The following is an 18,538-nucleotide window of genomic DNA, read 5'->3' on the forward strand; positions in this document are numbered from 1 at the left end:
AATATTAAAAAAAGGAGCTGTCCAAGATATACTTTTCATCGGTGAGAAAACGACATTGTCGTCGTGGTGAAAAAAAATCTTCGTTGTATGTTACTGCATACCGTAGTGAAGTTCATACATTTGTTGCCTTTCTATCTAAATCTCTATATTGTTAGAAGTGTTTGAAAATAAGAAAGATTATTGTGCCTGGTTCGAGAGGACATAGGTGATGGGTGAGTTGAGTCACGAAGCAATCCACAAAACGGTTCAATATGGTGTACTTGATTGGGAAGGACGCACTGTTTTCAAGCAGCGTTCTTTGTCCTAGCTGTGCTACGTTTCCGCTTTCTGAAAAACAATGCTGACCTACTTTAATGTTTAGCTTCCTCTTCCAGTTATTAGCATTCGCAGAAATTTTCCTGTTTATCGAAATGCTACAGCTATTACGTGACAAATTTTTCTTCGAAACCAGACCGCAAAGATACAGTACGATGGATGAAATAGTTTTCCAATAGTCAGATAGAAACCATTTTGGAGTAGGAGTGAAATTCACCGACCCAAGGAAATAGTTTCTTTGAAGAACTTGTTTTCTCGTACCAATTTTTATTTCTGTTGCCTTCTGAAATCGTCCGCATCGCAAATTCCGGTAGCCAGGAGCAAAGTTGGCAAGCAACCGACCAACCAATCTAAACCAACTGTCTGTCAGTCGGGAGGTCTGGAGCAGCAGACGTGGCAACGTCGAGTCGACCGTGTGGCAGTAGAGAAACTGTCAAACTTTGGAAGCTTGCAGCGTGAGGTGGTTTTTTTCACTTACACTGAGAGAATTCGTGTGGCGAAGAGCGACGGATAGGTCGAGACCGCGATCACTGGGCTTTTGCAGTGAATAGCTAAGAAAGTACGTAAGTGAATTACCGAAAAGCTTTCTTATCAGGTAGTGAAACCTTGCGTTGCTAGGCATTGCTAGTTATCATTGTGTAATCATTGTTCGTTGGGCTGGAAAAACGATCGTGCGTCAACCGCGAAAGAGTCACCGAGCGGTAGTCCCGGTCGCCATCTTGGGTTGTAGCTGCCGTGTCGTGCTGCTTCTTCCCGTATCAATCGTGGTGGTTGTGTTACCGTGCTCGGTATGTGTGCCTGTGTGCGTGCGTGAGGTGTGTTGGAGCGAGTCATCCTCATCTTCGCGGTGTCTCCTTCTTTTCCAGCCAGTTAATCTAGCTGCCTTTCGCTCTTTCTTGGGCTTCGTGCACCGCTGCAAAGGAGTGTTGAATGATTCAGCTACCCCAGGGATGGATGAAGGGAGCAGAAGAAAAGCAGCAGAAGAGTAGCCATTATTCGCCACCAACCTGCTAACGGCAATTGAAAAAAAATGTCCATTGAACTGCTGGTGCAATAAGCCTTCTCGTGCACAGGCTTCGTGAATAGTGTGCAATTCCTTCCAGAGTTATCAGCGGGAGAAGAAAAAGAAGTAAATATTGTAGGTGTTTCTTCGCCGCTTCGTTTGACGTGTTCAAGCTGCTGCTGCTGCTGCTGCTGGTGTCAAGTCGAAAGAGAGAAACCTGGAGTGCGAGTTGGCGAAAGCTGAGAGCGCAATAAAGAAACCTGCGTGTACGAAAAGACATGCCACATCAGGACGGGCAAAGTTTTTTCTGAACGGAAGTGCACGTAAAACGGTTTCAAAGTGTGAAAACTGTTTTATTAAATCATATTTTTGTGTGGTTACGTAGAAATTGGTTTCGTTACTCGTAAGGTGCATAAAATGGTGTAATACTAGTAGGCGTTGTGTTTTACTGGAAGAAGAAATTCATCTATCTACAGTTGATGCGCCTGTGGTTTAAAGGATCAATTATGTTGAATTCAATTAACCTATGAATGATAATATTCACTCTTTAAGATTGTCGTGCTATTGTTGGATAATTATGGTATAAAGGCATGGGGAGAAGCGCTTTCGCCTTCCTATCAGACTCATCAGCCAAACCGTTGCTGATTCACCTACCAAATGTACACTCACACACATACACACACGGAAACTCGTAGCATTTCCACGAAGCATACCGCCCATTCCCCGCTCACATCGACAACATCGTCGACAGCGCATCATTATGTATTCTACCACGCTGTATTTCGAGCAGTAGAAGAAGAAACGTTTCACCACAATGAGATGTACCGGAAAAGGAGCGTATGGGAAAACACTAACCGATTTACTTGCTGCTCCAAAAAAAAACCAGCAGAATGCGATGAATGGAGTTTGTACGCTGTCTGCTCGAAAGGCTGGAGTTTGGCGTTGCGCCTGTGTCAATCAGGTTCCTGCGGGAGAGCAGAATGAAGACAGAGAAAAAGCATGAGAGTCCCGCGGGTCATTGTAGAAAATTGTCGGCGGGCGTCGCATCGATGCCTGTGTACGAACGAAGAAGATAATGAAGAAACCGTTTTTGCCCCCTATGTTTGGGGTTGGTTTCATTAGATGCTCATAGGTCTTGTACGGTTTGTTCGCCGGCACCAAGATTAGATTAGTGTTCAGTTTTTTTGTTTTGTTTTCTAGAATCTTGCGAGTGTTTTAGTTGCTTTACCTTAAGAATGTTAAAATATAACGCATGTCAGTTTTTTAATGAAATTCACAAAAATGTTCACCATGTTGGTATTGACAAATTAAAAGTTTGTTCCAAAACGTTGGCACATAGGAGCACGGAGGTTCAATAACAGGAAATGGGCAGAAACGTCTGGTTGAAACGAGTTTGATGATTCATGGTCGGACAGAATGTTGCCAAATCACGTGAGAACATACTATCTCCCTGCTTTTGTTGCCTGTGCACCGGAGAAATATTTGATTTCTTCCATAAAACAACAATGAAATTGATCGAACGCCTTCTAAATGATCAATGTTCAATTCAATCTATATGAATGTAATAGATTCTCATTCAATGTAGCTGGGTTAAATTATTTCGAACGGTTAAAAAATATTTGAACATCAATATTTAATGATTACCAAACCAGTAAAGGATTTCTCTACGTACCTTTTAACGTTTTACTACCTGTACTTTTTTGCAGTAGCTGCACGTTGCCTGACTTTGTGGAAACCTTGATCAACAGACTAACAACATCCCTTGAGCGTAGGGAAAACGGGACAACAAGGGAGAAAACGGTAGGCAACATCGCTTCAGGCATCATGTTTCATTTGCGAGAACCGAGTCAACTAAACGTCTCACTTATTTATCAAACCCGTAGGTAACCTTTCCTCGTCGTTATAAAAACAACCTGCAACAGGAGGGCGGAAAAGGACAAGAGGGTGAAAAACGGAGATTGTGTTTCTTAGTTGTTAGTGGCTGCCCTGTAACGCATTCCATTCCCCTTCACACGACAATCTTATTGGGCGCGTGAAGATTTTTTTTAGAAGTTAAGAGAAGTGATCATATCGTTGATTGGTGCGAAGGTAAGTTACGACGACAAAGCATCAGGTAGCCTAGGCTGGAATAGAGACTGTTTGATTAAGACAAGTTTCTTGCCATATCTATTCCCTTTCTCAGGATTAACTACCACACAACCACACAATGGGGAACGTTTTCGCTAATCTGTTCAAAGGATTGTTCGGCAAAAAGGAGATGAGAATTCTGATGGTCGGATTGGATGCTGCCGGTAAAACTACGATCCTGTATAAATTAAAATTAGGTGAAATTGTTACAACGATTCCTACAATTGGTAAGTATGCGGCGACGACTAGTCGTTGCTATCGCGACCGAATGTGCATACTTTCCGTTTCTTGTGTTACTAACACATGGTTTTCCCTTTCGGTAGGTTTCAACGTGGAGACTGTAGAGTATAAAAACATTAGTTTTACTGTGTGGGACGTTGGCGGTCAGGATAAGATTCGACCCCTGTGGAGGCATTACTTCCAGAACACACAAGTAAGTTATCGTATGCGTTGGCAATCTCTAGCGTCGAAAGTAGTGTCAGAAATGGAAGCCTATAATTTATATCTTTCGTAGGGACTTATCTTCGTTGTCGATAGTAACGACAGAGAGCGTATCGGTGAGGCGCGGGAAGAACTGATGCGAATGTTGGCCGAGGATGAGCTCAGAGATGCTGTTCTACTGATATTTGCAAACAAACAGGTAAGAATCGATCGTCACGTAGTCACTCTTTCGTCTTCCTTACACCTCGCTGATCGTATATGATGGCCAGGATTACTTTCGTACCACTGGACACGAACACGCACTTTTGCGTTAGCAACGATCTTCTGGTTTTGACCAATCATTCTAATACTGTTAAGATATGCTTTCAAACCTGCTGTTACGGCATTGCGGACGACAACAACGCCGCTGATATTTTCATCTTCCTCAATTTTGTTATTGATGTTATGCTTCGTTTGGCAAACGAGAGAATTATCTAGAGTTAAATATTAATTCGTTTAACCTTGTGATAAATAATGGTGACTAATATTATTTGTACCACCACCAATTATCACTTGTTAATTCCTTCGTTATGTAGGTTCTATTCTTTTTTTATCTTTTATCATTAAAATAATAGCGAAGTGGGTGCTGGGATTTTTTTTAAACATCGCCAAATTTCGTATCTCACAACATTTTCCCTATGTGTTTCCTCCTTCTCAAAATTAGGATCTACCAAACGCGATGAATGCCGCAGAAATCACCGACAAGCTAGGTCTACATTCGCTTCGAAACCGCAACTGGTATATTCAGGCGACCTGTGCAACCAGCGGCGACGGCCTGTACGAAGGGCTCGATTGGCTGTCCAACCAGCTGAAAAATGCTAACCGCTAAGCAAGCAAGCCACCAAGCAAACGGGCCGACAGCAAGACAGCATAAAAGTAAGCGTGCGACGCGAGAGAGAGGGAGAGCAGTAGCGCAGTAGCATATAGCAGCAGTAAATCACACACAGCTAAAAACGAGGAGAAAAAGAAATCGAAAAACAACATCCATTCGTGAAAAGAAAAGCCAGTTCTACTTTCGTCGTTCCATAGTTCGTTCAGTTCGAGCGGTGAGTCGTCGTGCAGTTTGCCGTCGTTTGCGAGCGGATTTATTCAGGGACTTGGTGCGTAATACTGGTGTTGCGTTGATGGGGAGACAGCGAGCAGCGAATATTGCATGTCGTCATATTAGGCCTCTCATGCGGATCAACAATTATTGTTCAATGATCACTTTTGAGAAGGGAAAAACCAGCAGGAGACGGATGAAAGGGATGGGATGTAAGTTAACACATTGAACGGTTGGAGTTATAGACTTACCTAAGCTACTATCAGTCTGGGGATAAAACATTGGAAAGATACTAGAGACTACACATAAGCACACAATAAGGCGTCAAAGGAAAAAAAAAAATACAAGTAAATAAACAATTGCCAAACAAACAATTGTTCTTCAAACGTGGCCTCACCCCGCGTACTATACTAATGTACCTCTTTCATTATCATTTGCAATATTAGATGATAAACTTTGTCTCGGATAAACTAAGCCAATTAATGGGTAACGTAACGTTGAAAGTGCACGCGATTAAGCTCTCGTAAATTTTTTTTTATTCCTCAACTCACGATAAATAAAATAAAATTTCACTTATGTGAAATATTTAAATCCGTCAACCATGTCTTACAGTAATAAATCCTGGTTCCGTTCCGTCCGTGCTGAGTTTGAAGCAAAGTCGGTTAAATGGCGATAATTTTCCGTGGTTTTCACGATTTAAGGAATTTGCAAAGAATTGTGACGTGTAGGCTCTGCAATTAGTTCCATATGGCTGTCTTACATCGACTGTTATCAACACTGAGGCACACACGAAATCCCTGGATAAAGAACTTTGCAAACATCAGCAAACACAGCAGGCATAGCTTTCGTAGCAGCACGAATCCACTGGCGAAACAAAAATGTGACGACGATATGTGCAGTGATGGCTGGAAAAAATATATATGTATAATTACAGATAATGAAAACAAAATGTTTAGGTAAAGACTATAAAGCAGCGGGAGAATTGCAAGAAATAATAAAAGGAAGAACCACCATATGCGTAAAATCCAACGTGTGTGCGAACGGTTTATCACAATGTGCATGAGCACCGTGTGTGTCGTGTGCGGTGTGTGGGGCTAAGATAGATGGAAGATCAACAGCAGCAACAACAACCGTAGCTTTTATTGTAGGATTCTTACCATCCAGCTTCTTCCCGCGCTGCGCCGGGGTGGGAAATAGTTCTTCCATTTTCCACTCATTATTGTGTTGGCAAAGGGCAGGGTGGATTAAGGGTCGCATCTAGGATCGAAGGATAAGCGAACAGGAAGGAGGAAGGAAGCCCATACACACCGCCACAGGGGTGCACAGTTACAGCTGCAGGAAAAACATTCTTATCGTATCGCCGACGATGTACTCCCACTTCTCCACGGTGGGATGGGGGGATACTAAGCAAATTTGTAAGGGAAGTAAAAGCAAAATCATCCATAGACGAAGCAAACAACAAACCATTAAGGATTCAAATGAAATACACACACACACACACTCCATCTGTTTTTCCTTTGTGAAAGGAAGAATTTCAGGACATGTGACGAGCACCACCATAAGGTCCGTTATGGGTTGCAGGTTGCTCATCTCCAGCTTTTAGTTTTCAGTTAAGCTATTTCTAAACACTAACGTGTGGTGTAGAACCGTAACCATATGCTGGCAATAATGTGTGACGATGCGGGGTGACACGCGCCACGACGTTTATTTTGCAACGTTACAAAGAAACTTGACTAAGTTAGATATCTGAGTTTCCATTGCTGTCCTATTTATTAAGAATTACACCTATAGTAACTCTACATTTATCCACACAAAAACAAAAAAAACCGATTCACTTCCGCGTGGAAAGGCGCCGATTATGCTAGCGGAAATCATGCAAACGCTCGGAAAAGAACCTTTTTTTTAAGTGCAAAAAAACAAGAGGAGGTGAAAAAACAGTTATTAAAAGAAATTTGAACATTCACACATTGGGGATCGAGATCACTACTGAAGCGGGAAAAAGAAGTAAGAGAAAACAGAAATAAATAAACGAAAAAACAAACAGAACAGCGAGAGAGCTTATTGATATAGTGTGGCTAAACGAATAAAGTGGAAAATGGGGTTAATGGACCACTTGAAGGTGAGAAGCGATTTTAAAAGTCGAAAGATGAAAGAAATGTTCCTATGAAGCTCATATTTCTGCTAACGAACGAGCTATTTGAAGCAGAAATACATCGTTGCGCTATGATTTTCATCAATATCCCAGCGACTGAAAGAAACTGGCAGTTTCTTTCACTGAGAGAAACAGCAACACTTTCTGGCTGACAATAAGCTCGTGCCGTCTCGCTCTACATGCACGAACCATCCTCGGTTGTTGCAACTTCTCCGTCGTGTTCCAGTGTGGAAAAAAATCTGTCAAAGTGGATTCCTTCGGAATAACAGATATGTTGAAGTTTTTGGTAAGTTCCCGCACGAGCCTACTTTTCCACCGTTTTACCATCGTTAAACAGTGCGCCATGATCATATGGTCAGCTAAAAAAAGTTACATAACCACCGGTTGATCGAGGAATGGATTGGATTGGGTTATTTTTAACAGAGAAAACTGTTTTCTTTCCGTAAACAGCAGTGGATGCTGTATCTGCCTATAAAGCTGAATGTTTCCCTACAAAACAGTGACCTTTGATTTTCTTTCTGCTTCTTCCGAACAGCTGACGTTTGGTGCCGGTGTTTACACCGGAATATACGTATCGCAGAACTATGAGGTTGTAGTGCCGCAAAGTTGTGAATTCTCGGGCTGGATTAAAACGGATGTTCTTGTTCTCCCCAGGTTCCCAGGGTCGACGAGCCCGGCAAGCTCTTGGAGAAGGCGAAAGAATTCGCGGACCAGTACAAGAAGCCCTAATACCCAATGGTAACCTGGCAGTGGTGGTTTTGTGTCCGGATTCATCGTATCTGTTACCATGGTTGAACATAGCTCGCTTCCGACGATCCCCACTATTCATGTAACGCATTTTGGACACGCATCGCGATAAAGCAAACTCAAATTTTTCAGGGAAACATTTTAGTTCCTTCGTCCGATCGTCTTTTTATTTATGCCTCCAACACCATTCTCTAAGGGGTAGTGAAAAAGAAAAATAAATACAAACATTTCTCAAAAATGCATTTGCCAGCAGTCGGTCTTCTCGTGCTTCTCAGAGCAAGGAAATGCCTCCGCCGGAATACTCCAACCGAGCCTGCGGTTCGACGAACGCTAGCCAATCGGACGCATGCGTTGGTAGCAGGCCCATGCTGTGGCACTTATACAGCGCCAGGCCAATGTTAACGAGGTTGCCCAGCAGGAACACCAACTTCTGCCCGGTCGCCGAGATGCCCTCAATAACTTTGAACGTGGAATGTGTCGACAGCATCATTTTGACCGGTCGAATAAACATCATCACCACCATCATGATCGGGAAGATACTGATCGAGTTACCCGACATGTACATGATGACCAGGTTCATGGGAAACTGCTTGATCGGTCCCAGCGCTATCTCCCATGACTTTTTCAGAATTAGGTGACTCTGGTCGGTCTGGTTGACCACCTTGCTGCTAATTACGTCGGCCGACGGGTTGTATCCGGGCGGGGATGAGATGTCCCCGCTGCTACTGCGGGATCTGTAATCGAGATTATCGAGGCCACATTGATTTGTTTTGCTGTTTAGCAAGTCCGCGCCGTCTGCTTCAATTGAACTGTACGTACTTGGTATTGAAATCCAAGGACCATTTGAATTTCTTTCCAGCCACTTTGGTAGTCATCCTTTATTGTCGGAAAGTGTTGTTGGGAAAAGACAACCTCTTTGGGTATAAATTGCTAGCAGCTTGCCCCTAGAATATTTGTTTCACTGAAACTAAATTTAATCACTCACTTTGATCCACATCAACTGACAGCACATAGCAATCTGTCAGTGGTGATTCGCGTTTACACATCAGTAGCCAAAATCTCAACGATTGTGGTCATCGACTTCTTAGGCAATTAATTAAAAAAAACTGCAATATTCAATAAAATGCCCTTTTACTGACACAGAAACAGAAAAAACATGAGTAACTCGTCATGATTTTAAATTGCGTAAATTAAAAAAAAATAGACGAAGTGTACCAAAGATTTCATCGATTTAATTTTATCAAGATTCACCACCTAGGCATCATACCTATGACGGATAGCGTTTCGTTTTGTAAACAAAACAATCCACAATTCACCGGTTTTCGAAAGAACTAAACCAAAAGTGTTGTGGAATAACCTTTGTTGTTAACTATGGCTGATGAAGAAGATCCAAAAGAGTATCGCTGGGAGACGGGATACGAGAAGACATGGTAGGTATTCGTTTTACCATCTGACGGTTTCGCGTGGGACTGATAGAACCACACTTATCGACAACAAAATAGGGAGGCAATCAAAGAGGACGACGATGGGCTGATCGAGGGATCCGTGAGCGATATCATCCAGAAGGCGAAGCGCAAACGCCAGGCAATGAAACGGGGCTTCAGCAAGCTCGGCATGATGCGTCACCTGTACATTCTGCTCGACTGCTCCGAAGCAATGACGGTGCCAGATCTCAAGCCGACCCGGTTCATCTGTTCGCTGAAGCTGCTGGAACTGTTTATCGAGGAGTTTTTCGACCAGAATCCCATCTCCCAGCTGGGCGTCGTTGCGATGAAGGCAAAACGGGCCGAAAAGATTTCCGAGCTCAGTGGTACCTCCCGGAAGCACGTGAAAGCTGTACACGCGCTTAACAATGGGGTACAGTTGGTCGGAGAACCCTCGCTTCAGAATGGGCTCGAGCTGGCACTGAAAACACTACGCTTGGTGCCATCGCATGCCAGCCGGGAAGTGCTGGTCGTGATGGGTAGCTTGACCACGTGCGATCCGACCGACATACATTTGACGATCGAAACACTCAAAGCCGAGGGAATACGTTGTTCAGTCGTGTCGTTGTCGGCGGAGATTCGAATTTGCAAGTACCTGTGCACCGAAACGGGTGGCACTTACAGTGCCGTACTGGACGACGCCCACTACAAGGATCAGCTGTTGCAGCACATCGATCCACCGCAAGCCGGAAACCAGCAGGAATTTTCACTCATTAAGATGGGCTTTCCGCATGGCAAAACGGAGTCCGGCAAGGAGCCCCCGCTGACCATGTGCATGTGCCACATCGATAGTGCTGACGAACCGGCCAAGCTTACCTCGGGCGGGTACCACTGCCCGCAGTGCTACAGCAAATACTGCGAACTACCAGTGGAGTGTTCCGCTTGTGGGCTCACGTTGGCTTCGGCACCGCATCTTGCCCGCAGCTACCATCATCTGTTTCCCGTGCCACACTTTAACGAGCTGCCGTTGGAACAGGTTCAGGTGCAGGAACCGCGCGATCCACCGGTAACGAATTGCTACGCGTGCCAGAAGACGCTAGCGAGCGGCACCGATAAGATGGTGTACGAGTGCGGATCGTGCCATCAGGTGTTTTGTATCGATTGTGACATTTTCATCCACGAAACATTGCACTCGTGCGTTGGTTGTACCACGATTCCGGCTTCGGCACACAATTTACAAACCCGAAAGCCCGTCCCACCACCGCACAGTTTATCCATTATTTAAGAATTAAGGAGAAGAATTCCTACAATATTTTTGCTGCAGAATAAAGCGTACTTTGCGAAATGAACTTTTGTTTGCTAAGTTTTGTTAACAATAATCCCGTAGTTCTTCATTTTATACGAAGCCTACGACGTGCCTCGGTCTAATAGTCATGCTCCATTAACTGCTTAGATTAACACAATTTTAAACGGAAATTTCCAACATTCCTGTGTTCCAGGGCACACAGAATCCTCTTTTGCGAAATTCGCCAACTCATTTGCCTATTTGGACGGCGTTGTTGTAAATCACTTATGTTTTATTGTGTCTGTCCTCAGCTCGTTATCCATTTTCTTCCGTCACTCTGCTGCCTTCATTACAAATGAAAGTTCATCACAACCGGTTTTTTCGCGGGTGATAACATGTTCCTCTCCTCCACGACCAGCAGTGCGTAATACTGGGACAATTGTTATCACTAGGGGTGTACGTATGCGTGCACCTCTTTTCGGGGTTTGCAGCTTTTTTGTTGTTGCAATTTTGACTCTTTTTGCCAAGTGGGCAAGATCATGCTTCCATTGGGTGATTGTATCATGTTCGGGTTGGCTTCTTAGGATCTACACGGCTGATGAAAGTAGCTTGATAGCAAACATAGAAAAGAAGTAAAGAAATAAAAATCATCCATAGTAATACAAAATTGAGAAGAAAATAATAAATTTTTTAACACGTGACAGGGAGAGACAAATGAATTCATTCTACGTGTTTCGTCATTCTTGACATAATACAGTTGTAATTGGTGTACGTTAGTTGGAAAATAAGTTTTATGATTAGTATTTGCAGCTAAAATATGTCTTCCATATTTCGTTACCCTCTTGTGCATAGTCCGATGTCCATGTTCATGATTTGTATAGTAAAAACAGGGCTTTCAAACGCGATGAACTGTTATCAGGTTGCAGCGTACGCGCGTTGTAAATAACAAGGTATTACAACCTCTCAACCGATAAACCGAGCTCCAATAGGTTCATTGAGGAAAAACAATACTCAGCGTTTTTTTCTGAGTTTACGCAGAGACGGATGCGAATGATCGCTAATCGCCCAAATATAATCCCGATGAAATCTACCATTTCGCTATCAACCCGATCGACTGCAGTGTACTTGACCACTGCAAGTTTCATCGATAACATTTTTTGATAAGCTTCTAACCAATCGCATCCAAAATGTTCTTCCATATTCAATGTGGAATATTTAATCTCCACTCATCAAAATATCAAATTTCTATCGTACCAATGTGCCATCATAACTTGAGCGAAGTATTAGTTGTTTTTAATGGTTTAGAAAAAGTTTATGGATATCTAGTTGCATGTTATTCGTATGCGATTGAGCTAAAGTCGTTGGAGAATCAACCGAGAGCATATCTGGAACTATGCCATAACCCAGAACAAATCTTGGCTGTTCGATGAAACCGTTTTATATAAGAAAGGGATCACGTGTCATCATTGACGATAATGAATTTTTCGATTAGAATCGACACTTTCCATCCTTCCGCTTCCACTGTGGGTGTCCTTTTTTGATTTCCCGAGTCCCAGGTAACGGTAAATTGTCTGAAGGCAACAGCTTCAAACGTAGGTACATGCCTCTTCAGGTAGATCTTTGTTTAGGATCCTCGTATTGATCCTAAGTTTCTACAATTTTTCAAAGTAGGCTGAACGAACGATTTCGATTTGAAAATGTAAATTTCAGGAGTACTTTTATGGAACGTCAGTTATAGCCTGAGGAGAGTGAGTTTACTACCATGTACTAGCGTATCCATGGGGATGCATCCTCCCACACTTCCGACTCGTCTACTAAGCGTGTGTTCGCGTTCGACCATCCGTCTCCATCGACCATATCTCCACCACTATACCTGGCGCGTTTTCGCTTTCTTCTTCCCCGCGTTACAGCCGGACACACGTGTGCTTCTTCCCCACCATTATTATTTTATGTGCACCTACTTGGGCGCATTCGCTTGCTCGTTCGCTCGCATGGTCAAGCCGCATGGTTCGCCAAACCTTTCCCACCTGACGCGTGTGTGTGTACTCGCGGGTCGCGCGCGCCAGTGAAGGCTGGAGCCGCCAGAAAAAGTCGCACAGTTCTGCGCCAGACGCCAACGGTTACGGTTGGTTCTTGTGTCACTTTCCGCGTCACGGTCCCGCCGGATCTAATCATCGAGTTTCGATTCGGTCAGCTTACACCACCCTCCGTCGTGACCGCTATTTTCTCTGAGGAAGTGACCGGGTATATGCAGATCTGTGTGTATGATCACCGACGGCGTGTTTCTAATTTTCTAATACTTCCAAAACCGAACCGGCAATTTCTGATAGATTGGAAAATAAATAAAATTTACCCAGTGCTAGTGCCGCTTTGAAAAAGTGCAAACGTGTGTCGCTGGCGTTCGAGTGTGTTCCGCGATCATTATTTTCATCAGCTTGTTTGCAACAAAGCACCGAATAAGGTATGGGGAGTTTTTTTTTATCCTTTGCATGTTTGAGACTCGAATCTAAGTGGTGAGCATATATTCATCTGCGTGACACCGTGGGTTGTCTTTCTAATGGCCCTAGTGCTAGATCCACACCATCAAGCTACCATATTCGGCTTCGAGATACCGTCCAGCAAAAGTGAAAGCCGTTTGTTGAAGCTGGCAAATTTGGCTTATTTCGATGGCGAACGTTTCAGTTTTAATCCCAGCAAACTACCTGTAATCGAGTTGGTGCCGCCTTTGTGGTTCGTTCTTCTGTTTACTCAACTGCTCCGAGAGTTATTGCTTTTTCTGTTATGGTTTACAATCACAATAATTCGACCGATCGATCGATTGAATGGTTCTTACTTTCCGCCTCAAGGTTAACGTTAGACCGAAGGTACAACCGTTAGTACCCTTTGGTGCCCTTCATGCGACAGCGGTTCTAGCCCCCGACTCCACAGTACGCTTCGGAAAACACTTGTCATATTTTATTGTCGTTGCGCGTTTGGAGTGCATGATTGATCCCTCGCGGCGTCGCTCCACGTGGCGAATTGGGCAGCAGGTCGCCCTTCCGAAGGCAACCGCCTGCCACTTATTAGCGACGCATATTAAACCCGGGTACATGGCGCCCGGTTCACCGATCGCCGGATATTTCACAAGCTTGTGCCGGTGGTCACTTACCTTCAAATTAGTGACACTGAACGTGATGGTGGTGATGGCGTAAGCTCGGTGTACTTGTTCCAATCATCGTGCAGCTGTCCAGGCAGGTACGAAAGCGGGGATTTTCTTTGAAGACAGGGAAATCCCTGGCCGAATACAAATACCCCATGGTTATGGAATGAGACGAACCTGCAATCGTGTTACTTCGTTCACATTGAGTGTGTTTCTCATTGCTATATATTTGCGAAGCCAGGATATTAAAGTATATAGCTCTTATCGCCCTATAGTATCCTCCAGTTAAGTAGCTTCCTCAGAAAACCTCACAATTTTATCAATGCGATAGGCAAGGAAAGTATTACGGTCAATAAGCATTACCGCGTCGGTTTATGGTGACCGAGTGCTATTTACCAATGTTATCGATTAAAAAGTGACATCGATTATGGAACAGCCACGAACTGTGTAAAATACTACGTGAAGAAAATGAATATATTTGAAATGCTTATTGAGATTGATTATTTCAGCAGGAATTGGAAGATAATTAATCATCCTGGAGCCGATAGGCATAGAGGATATGCGCATTTGCCAAATTATTTATCGACAACGGTCATTAGATAAATGTTTGCCAACCTTAGCGAACTTCGAGTAAGGGTTCGAGTTTTTTCATGTTACACAAAAAGTAATTACTGGTGTCAACTGGGGGAAATGCGAATCATTGATGCACAAAGCTTCGTAATTATCAAACATTGAAATGTGATTTGTAAGAATGAAAGTCACGAACGATCTGAAGAGAGAAAAATGGTACATGCGATTTTTTTTAGAGTAGAATATCCACAATGAATATTTGCACCTCGCAATCAGGCTAAAAACTTTCAAGCAATACTCTTTGGTTTTCATCTACGTGGTGCCATGATCACCATCATCACCATCAGTAACATTATGTTCAGCATCAAATGATCACCTGGCCACCATATTTTGAACCGTCCAACGAGGCAACGGGTATTTGAGTCGTGGCACTGTGTGTCGAAGTATAATTGAAGCCGCTGCCGGAACGATGCAGCATGACGGGTTGGTCGGACGGTTGTAAAACGAACTTTTTATTCCAGTCCTGGTTGTATTTTTTGCTGTTCGATACTTATTTTATTTTGCCATTCTCCACCATGTCATTAACTCGTGAGCACATACGAGCTCGTTGGACACACGATGAATGTGATGAAATCTTCTGTCCAACAACCTGACGGAAGCGCGCGCAGTTGGTGAAAAAACAGATGATAAAATATTTTCATAAATTTTTAAACCCATTTTATGTATAGTACCATTTTACCACATTATTTTTAAAGGCATATTCAAAGTTTTAGAATTTCGCTCAAATGTCTCTGTCACAACATGACTATAATTTAATTCTCCCACTGTGCAGCGAAAAAGTTTTTGTGCCACCGTGGGTTTTAGAGCTTTTTAAGAACAGACAGCTCCAGGTTTGTTTTTGCTCAGTCATCAAAACAAAATTTATTATCGCAGAGATCTCTGGTGGGCTTCTTCTTCGACCTTCACAAAAACCAGCTTGCGTGGAGCGGAATTAATCGTGTTGGGGTAGGCGTTGAGGAAGAGACATCTCAAGGATCACTCTGATGGGCGAAGAAGATCATTTAGGTTGAGAGTTATAACCCCGCCATCTTTCGATGTTCTTTTATCGCTTTCGACTGATAGACTGGTTTTGTTTGGTTATCTCGGCTTACGCAATCTTTGAAACAAACTTTCTTGCCAATCTGAACGATATATTATACATCACAATCCTAGGTTTGATGAGCGCCAATTTAAATGCACATAGTTTTAAAAAGCAATCAACTAAACTCTGTCATTAGCAGTAAGTACAAATTATTTATGATCCACGTCACGGTAAATCTTTCCCGAACTAAAGAGGCTCGTCCGGTGTAAATTCTCCGCAAGCCTTCGCCAAAAGCCATAAAACTCTCGGCTGAATGGGCGAAACTACCCGCTCTGCTTGGATTTTTTCCATCCGTGAGAGCCCTCCTTCGGCATTAAAAATGAAACTCCATCTTGTACCAATCTTCTACGCAAAGACGATGGTTGGGCGTATTTTCTAAAAATAAAAAAAAAACAAAAACTAGCTGATTCCACTCTATCCACCACAAACCGGTTGTCTATCGCCGAACCAATGTGAAGGATCATTGACCGAATTCGCGAGCAGACCTTGACGAGAGAGCTTTGGAAATAGACAAACGTACGCGATGTTTGTTCTTTCTCTCTTACTCTAGGTCGCTCGAAGTTGTTTATGTTTGTTTCATAATCTAAACCAGAGCAAGACTCGAAAGTCAGATATTTGCATAAGCTGGGCAAAGTTTAAATTCCCACGCATCGTCATTCATTTCGGATAAATACCAACGTTGAGATAGAAAATAGAAACAACGTGTGGGAATCAATTTGCCAATGAATAAAATTTTTGAATCTCATAGCCACAAGTCGATTGCAAGTAGAGAACAACAATTTATTTATCATGCATATTATCGTTTCGGTTTTCCATCATTAGGAGGTTGCAAATTCAGCCTCACGTAGCCAACGATCACGAGAAGGTTATACCTGTATGAACAGCCCTGAAGCTGAGGATTGAAGCAATAAACTTTACGATCGAAGCGTGTATGTTTTGCAGCGCCAAGTCGTGAGAGAGAAATGCATCTTCTGCAGTTATTTGTTTATTTATTTTTGAGGAAGATTTTTTTCTTCCTCAAAAACCTCAACCTCATATTGCTAATGACAATCATCGGGAAGAAGGGCTCGAGTCACCAAGGCATAAAGAGAGGATAATTAGCCCTGCATACGCCAGGCCTCTTGTTATTAATCCAACGACGACGAGCTTCTTCTTTTATAAAATCGCTTAAGAAATATCTGGCCAAGACAAGCTAGGTTATTATTATTGTGATCCTTGAAACCTTTTGAAACATGACAGCAACAACCTGACGGTGATCAGTGCCTTTTTGATGGTAACAATGTTGTAGACCTGTGATGACACGAATAAATTTAATCTTTTTGATCAGCAAAAGGTGCGCAAGATAAGATAGAAGTTAAGATAAATCTTGACTTTAGTTGACTGCAAGCAAACATGTGAATTACAATCCGGTTTCCTGAATATTGCTTAACTTTAAACGGTGGTTGTTACCCACGAGATATACCCATTAGCCACGTTTCCGTGCATTTGGCATCGTACTTCGAGCAATTAACCCACTTACAGGTTATAGACGGGCCGCACATTGCTCGTCCAAGAAGGCCCGATTGTAGCTTAACAATGAAGCACATACTCTTATCAACGTCACTGGATGTCACGAGCGCTCGGCGGCCGCGGAGAGATATGGAATTCCAAGCCACGAGTTCAAAGTTGCCCCCTTCGCAAGTCTCAATCAGCTGGAACAGCTGTGCTGTGCAAGGGGTTGATTTCAGAGATGCCAACACCATCCCGGTGCGATCGATGTTCAACTCGAGAACTCGTTATCCACTTCCTCTCAACCTGGTCAGGGGCGTCCAGGAATTTTGGTGGGTATCCTGTTATCGGTTGGTATTAGCTGTTGTCTGTACATTAGTCAGTGTTGTCTTGCTGTTTGATTTGTTCTGTAAAAAAGAATAGACATGATTCAACAGGACGGACTGATTATAGGCCAATCCATCAACATTATCGATATCTGAAAACAAGCTACCGCATACGACATCCGCGTAGCCTTTCAGCGGTAAGTGAGTTGTAGCCGCCCGATGTTGCTCCTTTACATATGATAGCAGAAAAGCAGGAAGTGGCCAAGCGCAATCTTTGAAGGGCACAATTGTATGTGGGATAATAATGTCTACGGTACATTTACTCTGCTTCAAAAAAAAAGCGAAGGCGGACTGGAACAAACACAGTCAGCTATGTAAAATGTACTTTCGAGGGATTGTGGTTTTGCTCCTTTGCTTACAGAACGATTCCACAATATACGATTTTAATAATTCAAAAGATTAATTTTTGTATGTTTGGCCATATTTATAAGTAAAAAAAAATCAGAATAAATTCGTCATATACGCAGGCAAAAAGTATCTTTGTTGTACAGAATCGTAATAATCTTACGTTAGAGAGCAGCTATACTAAAAGTCGTTGCATTATTCATCCAATACTGAACAATTAAAATTGCCCAGTGGACCTGTTGAGTTTGCCACCCCAGACACTGGAATGCAGTAACTGTCGGTCACTAGATCGTTCGCTGGCTAGTGGGCGCAACAGTTGCAATCTGCATCCTTAAGCGGCTAAACTTTTATACCGAGACCGCGTCCCACAGCCACGAACTCCACGATTGCTTGCGGCACGAGGAATAAAACGGTTTGCATTTTATGAACCTTGCCATTCCATCGGTGTTTGACACGGAGACACAAGACTCCAGTTATCTTAGTTCCGTTTACGTCAGAAACCGAGGAAACGCTTATCAGCCGAGCGTGAACACTGGTTTGCTAACGGTTGATTCAAATTGTGGCGGTGCAATTCTTTTAATTGTTTTGATAAATACATTAAATTGCATTTAAAAGGCATTCATGTAAAATTTTTTGTTACATACCTTTTTCAGATGGATTATCGTGCTAATAAAAATTAAAAATTAAATTTGGTTTACAACCTTATTACTGAAATGGCCTCATTATAACCTTTCATCGACTCAAGGCTCTGCAGAATCACTTTAATGCCATTAAGTTTAATTCAGAGTCCACATTCCTCCGCGTGGGATGCTTTGGGTGATAGCCCAAGAAACGCCATTTTTGCAACACCTTTCTTACCTTGAAATGAAAAGCAATCCGACTGCATAGGGGATA

The 18,538-nt window shown here is 43.0% G+C and overlaps 4 protein-coding genes across 5 annotated transcripts; 3 read left to right on the forward strand and 1 right to left on the reverse strand.

Annotated features, from left to right (window-relative positions):
* Positions 1–3,206: 3,206 nt before the first annotated feature.
* LOC131287872 (ADP-ribosylation factor 1) lies at positions 3,207–5,522 on the forward strand. The gene is made up of 5 exons (XM_058316961.1): positions 3,207–3,406; positions 3,501–3,672; positions 3,769–3,878; positions 3,960–4,085; positions 4,590–5,522. Exons 2-5 carry the CDS (start codon positions 3,525–3,527, stop codon positions 4,752–4,754), a joined length of 549 nt encoding a protein of 182 aa, XP_058172944.1. The 5' UTR covers positions 3,207–3,406; positions 3,501–3,524; the 3' UTR covers positions 4,755–5,522.
* Positions 5,523–7,454: 1,932 nt separating this feature from the next.
* LOC131286837 (uncharacterized) lies at positions 7,455–8,108 on the forward strand. The gene is made up of 2 exons (XM_058315841.1): positions 7,455–7,708; positions 7,774–8,108. Exons 1-2 carry the CDS (start codon positions 7,601–7,603, stop codon positions 7,846–7,848), a joined length of 183 nt encoding a protein of 60 aa, XP_058171824.1. The 5' UTR covers positions 7,455–7,600; the 3' UTR covers positions 7,849–8,108.
* On the reverse strand, positions 7,971–8,807 carry LOC131286836 (ER membrane protein complex subunit 4). Of its 2 annotated transcripts, none has more exons than XM_058315840.1 (2): positions 8,686–8,741; positions 7,971–8,591 (listed from the first exon to the last, which is right to left on the reverse strand). In XM_058315840.1, exons 1-2 carry the CDS (start codon positions 8,739–8,741, stop codon positions 8,138–8,140), a joined length of 510 nt encoding a protein of 169 aa, XP_058171823.1. In that variant the 3' UTR covers positions 7,971–8,137. The 2 variants fall into 2 exon arrangements, with proteins under 2 accessions (XP_058171823.1, XP_058171822.1); XM_058315839.1 differs by having other exon boundaries at positions 7,974–8,600; positions 8,686–8,807.
* A 430-nt stretch (positions 8,808–9,237) lies between these two features.
* Positions 9,238–10,620, forward strand: LOC131287240 (general transcription factor IIH subunit 2). The gene is made up of 2 exons (XM_058316273.1): positions 9,238–9,296; positions 9,369–10,620. Exons 1-2 carry the CDS (start codon positions 9,238–9,240, stop codon positions 10,573–10,575), a joined length of 1,266 nt encoding a protein of 421 aa, XP_058172256.1. The 3' UTR covers positions 10,576–10,620.
* Positions 10,621–18,538: the final 7,918 nt, after the last annotated feature.

The sequence above is a fragment of the Anopheles ziemanni genome, chromosome 3 (assembly GCF_943734765.1).
Source record: "Anopheles ziemanni chromosome 3, idAnoZiCoDA_A2_x.2, whole genome shotgun sequence".
Classification (NCBI taxonomy): Eukaryota; Metazoa; Arthropoda; class Insecta; order Diptera; family Culicidae; genus Anopheles; species Anopheles ziemanni.

Bases quoted from the DNA above. Each gene is read 5' to 3' on its own strand.
- LOC131286836 (XM_058315839.1), bottom strand. From the start codon at position 8,741: ATGACTACCAAAGTGGCTGGAAAGAAATTCAAATGGTCCTTGGATTTC. The intron at 8,601-8,685 runs GTACGTACAGTT...TCTCGATTACAG, and splicing joins TCCTTGGATTTCAATACCAA to ATCCCGCAGTAGCAGCGGGG.
- LOC131286837 (XM_058315841.1), top strand. From the start codon at position 7,601: ATGTTTCCCTACAAAACAGTGACCTTTGATTTTCTTTCTGCTTCTTCC. The intron at 7,709-7,773 runs GTTGTAGTGCCG...TGTTCTCCCCAG, and splicing joins ACGTATCGCAGAACTATGAG to GTTCCCAGGGTCGACGAGCC.
- LOC131287872 (XM_058316961.1), top strand. From the start codon at position 3,525: ATGGGGAACGTTTTCGCTAATCTGTTCAAAGGATTGTTCGGCAAAAAG. The intron at 3,673-3,768 runs GTAAGTATGCGG...CCCTTTCGGTAG, and splicing joins TACAACGATTCCTACAATTG to GTTTCAACGTGGAGACTGTA. The intron at 3,879-3,959 runs GTAAGTTATCGT...TATCTTTCGTAG, and splicing joins ATTACTTCCAGAACACACAA to GGACTTATCTTCGTTGTCGA.
- LOC131287240 (XM_058316273.1), top strand. From the start codon at position 9,238: ATGGCTGATGAAGAAGATCCAAAAGAGTATCGCTGGGAGACGGGATAC. The intron at 9,297-9,368 runs GTAGGTATTCGT...ACAACAAAATAG, and splicing joins ACGGGATACGAGAAGACATG to GGAGGCAATCAAAGAGGACG.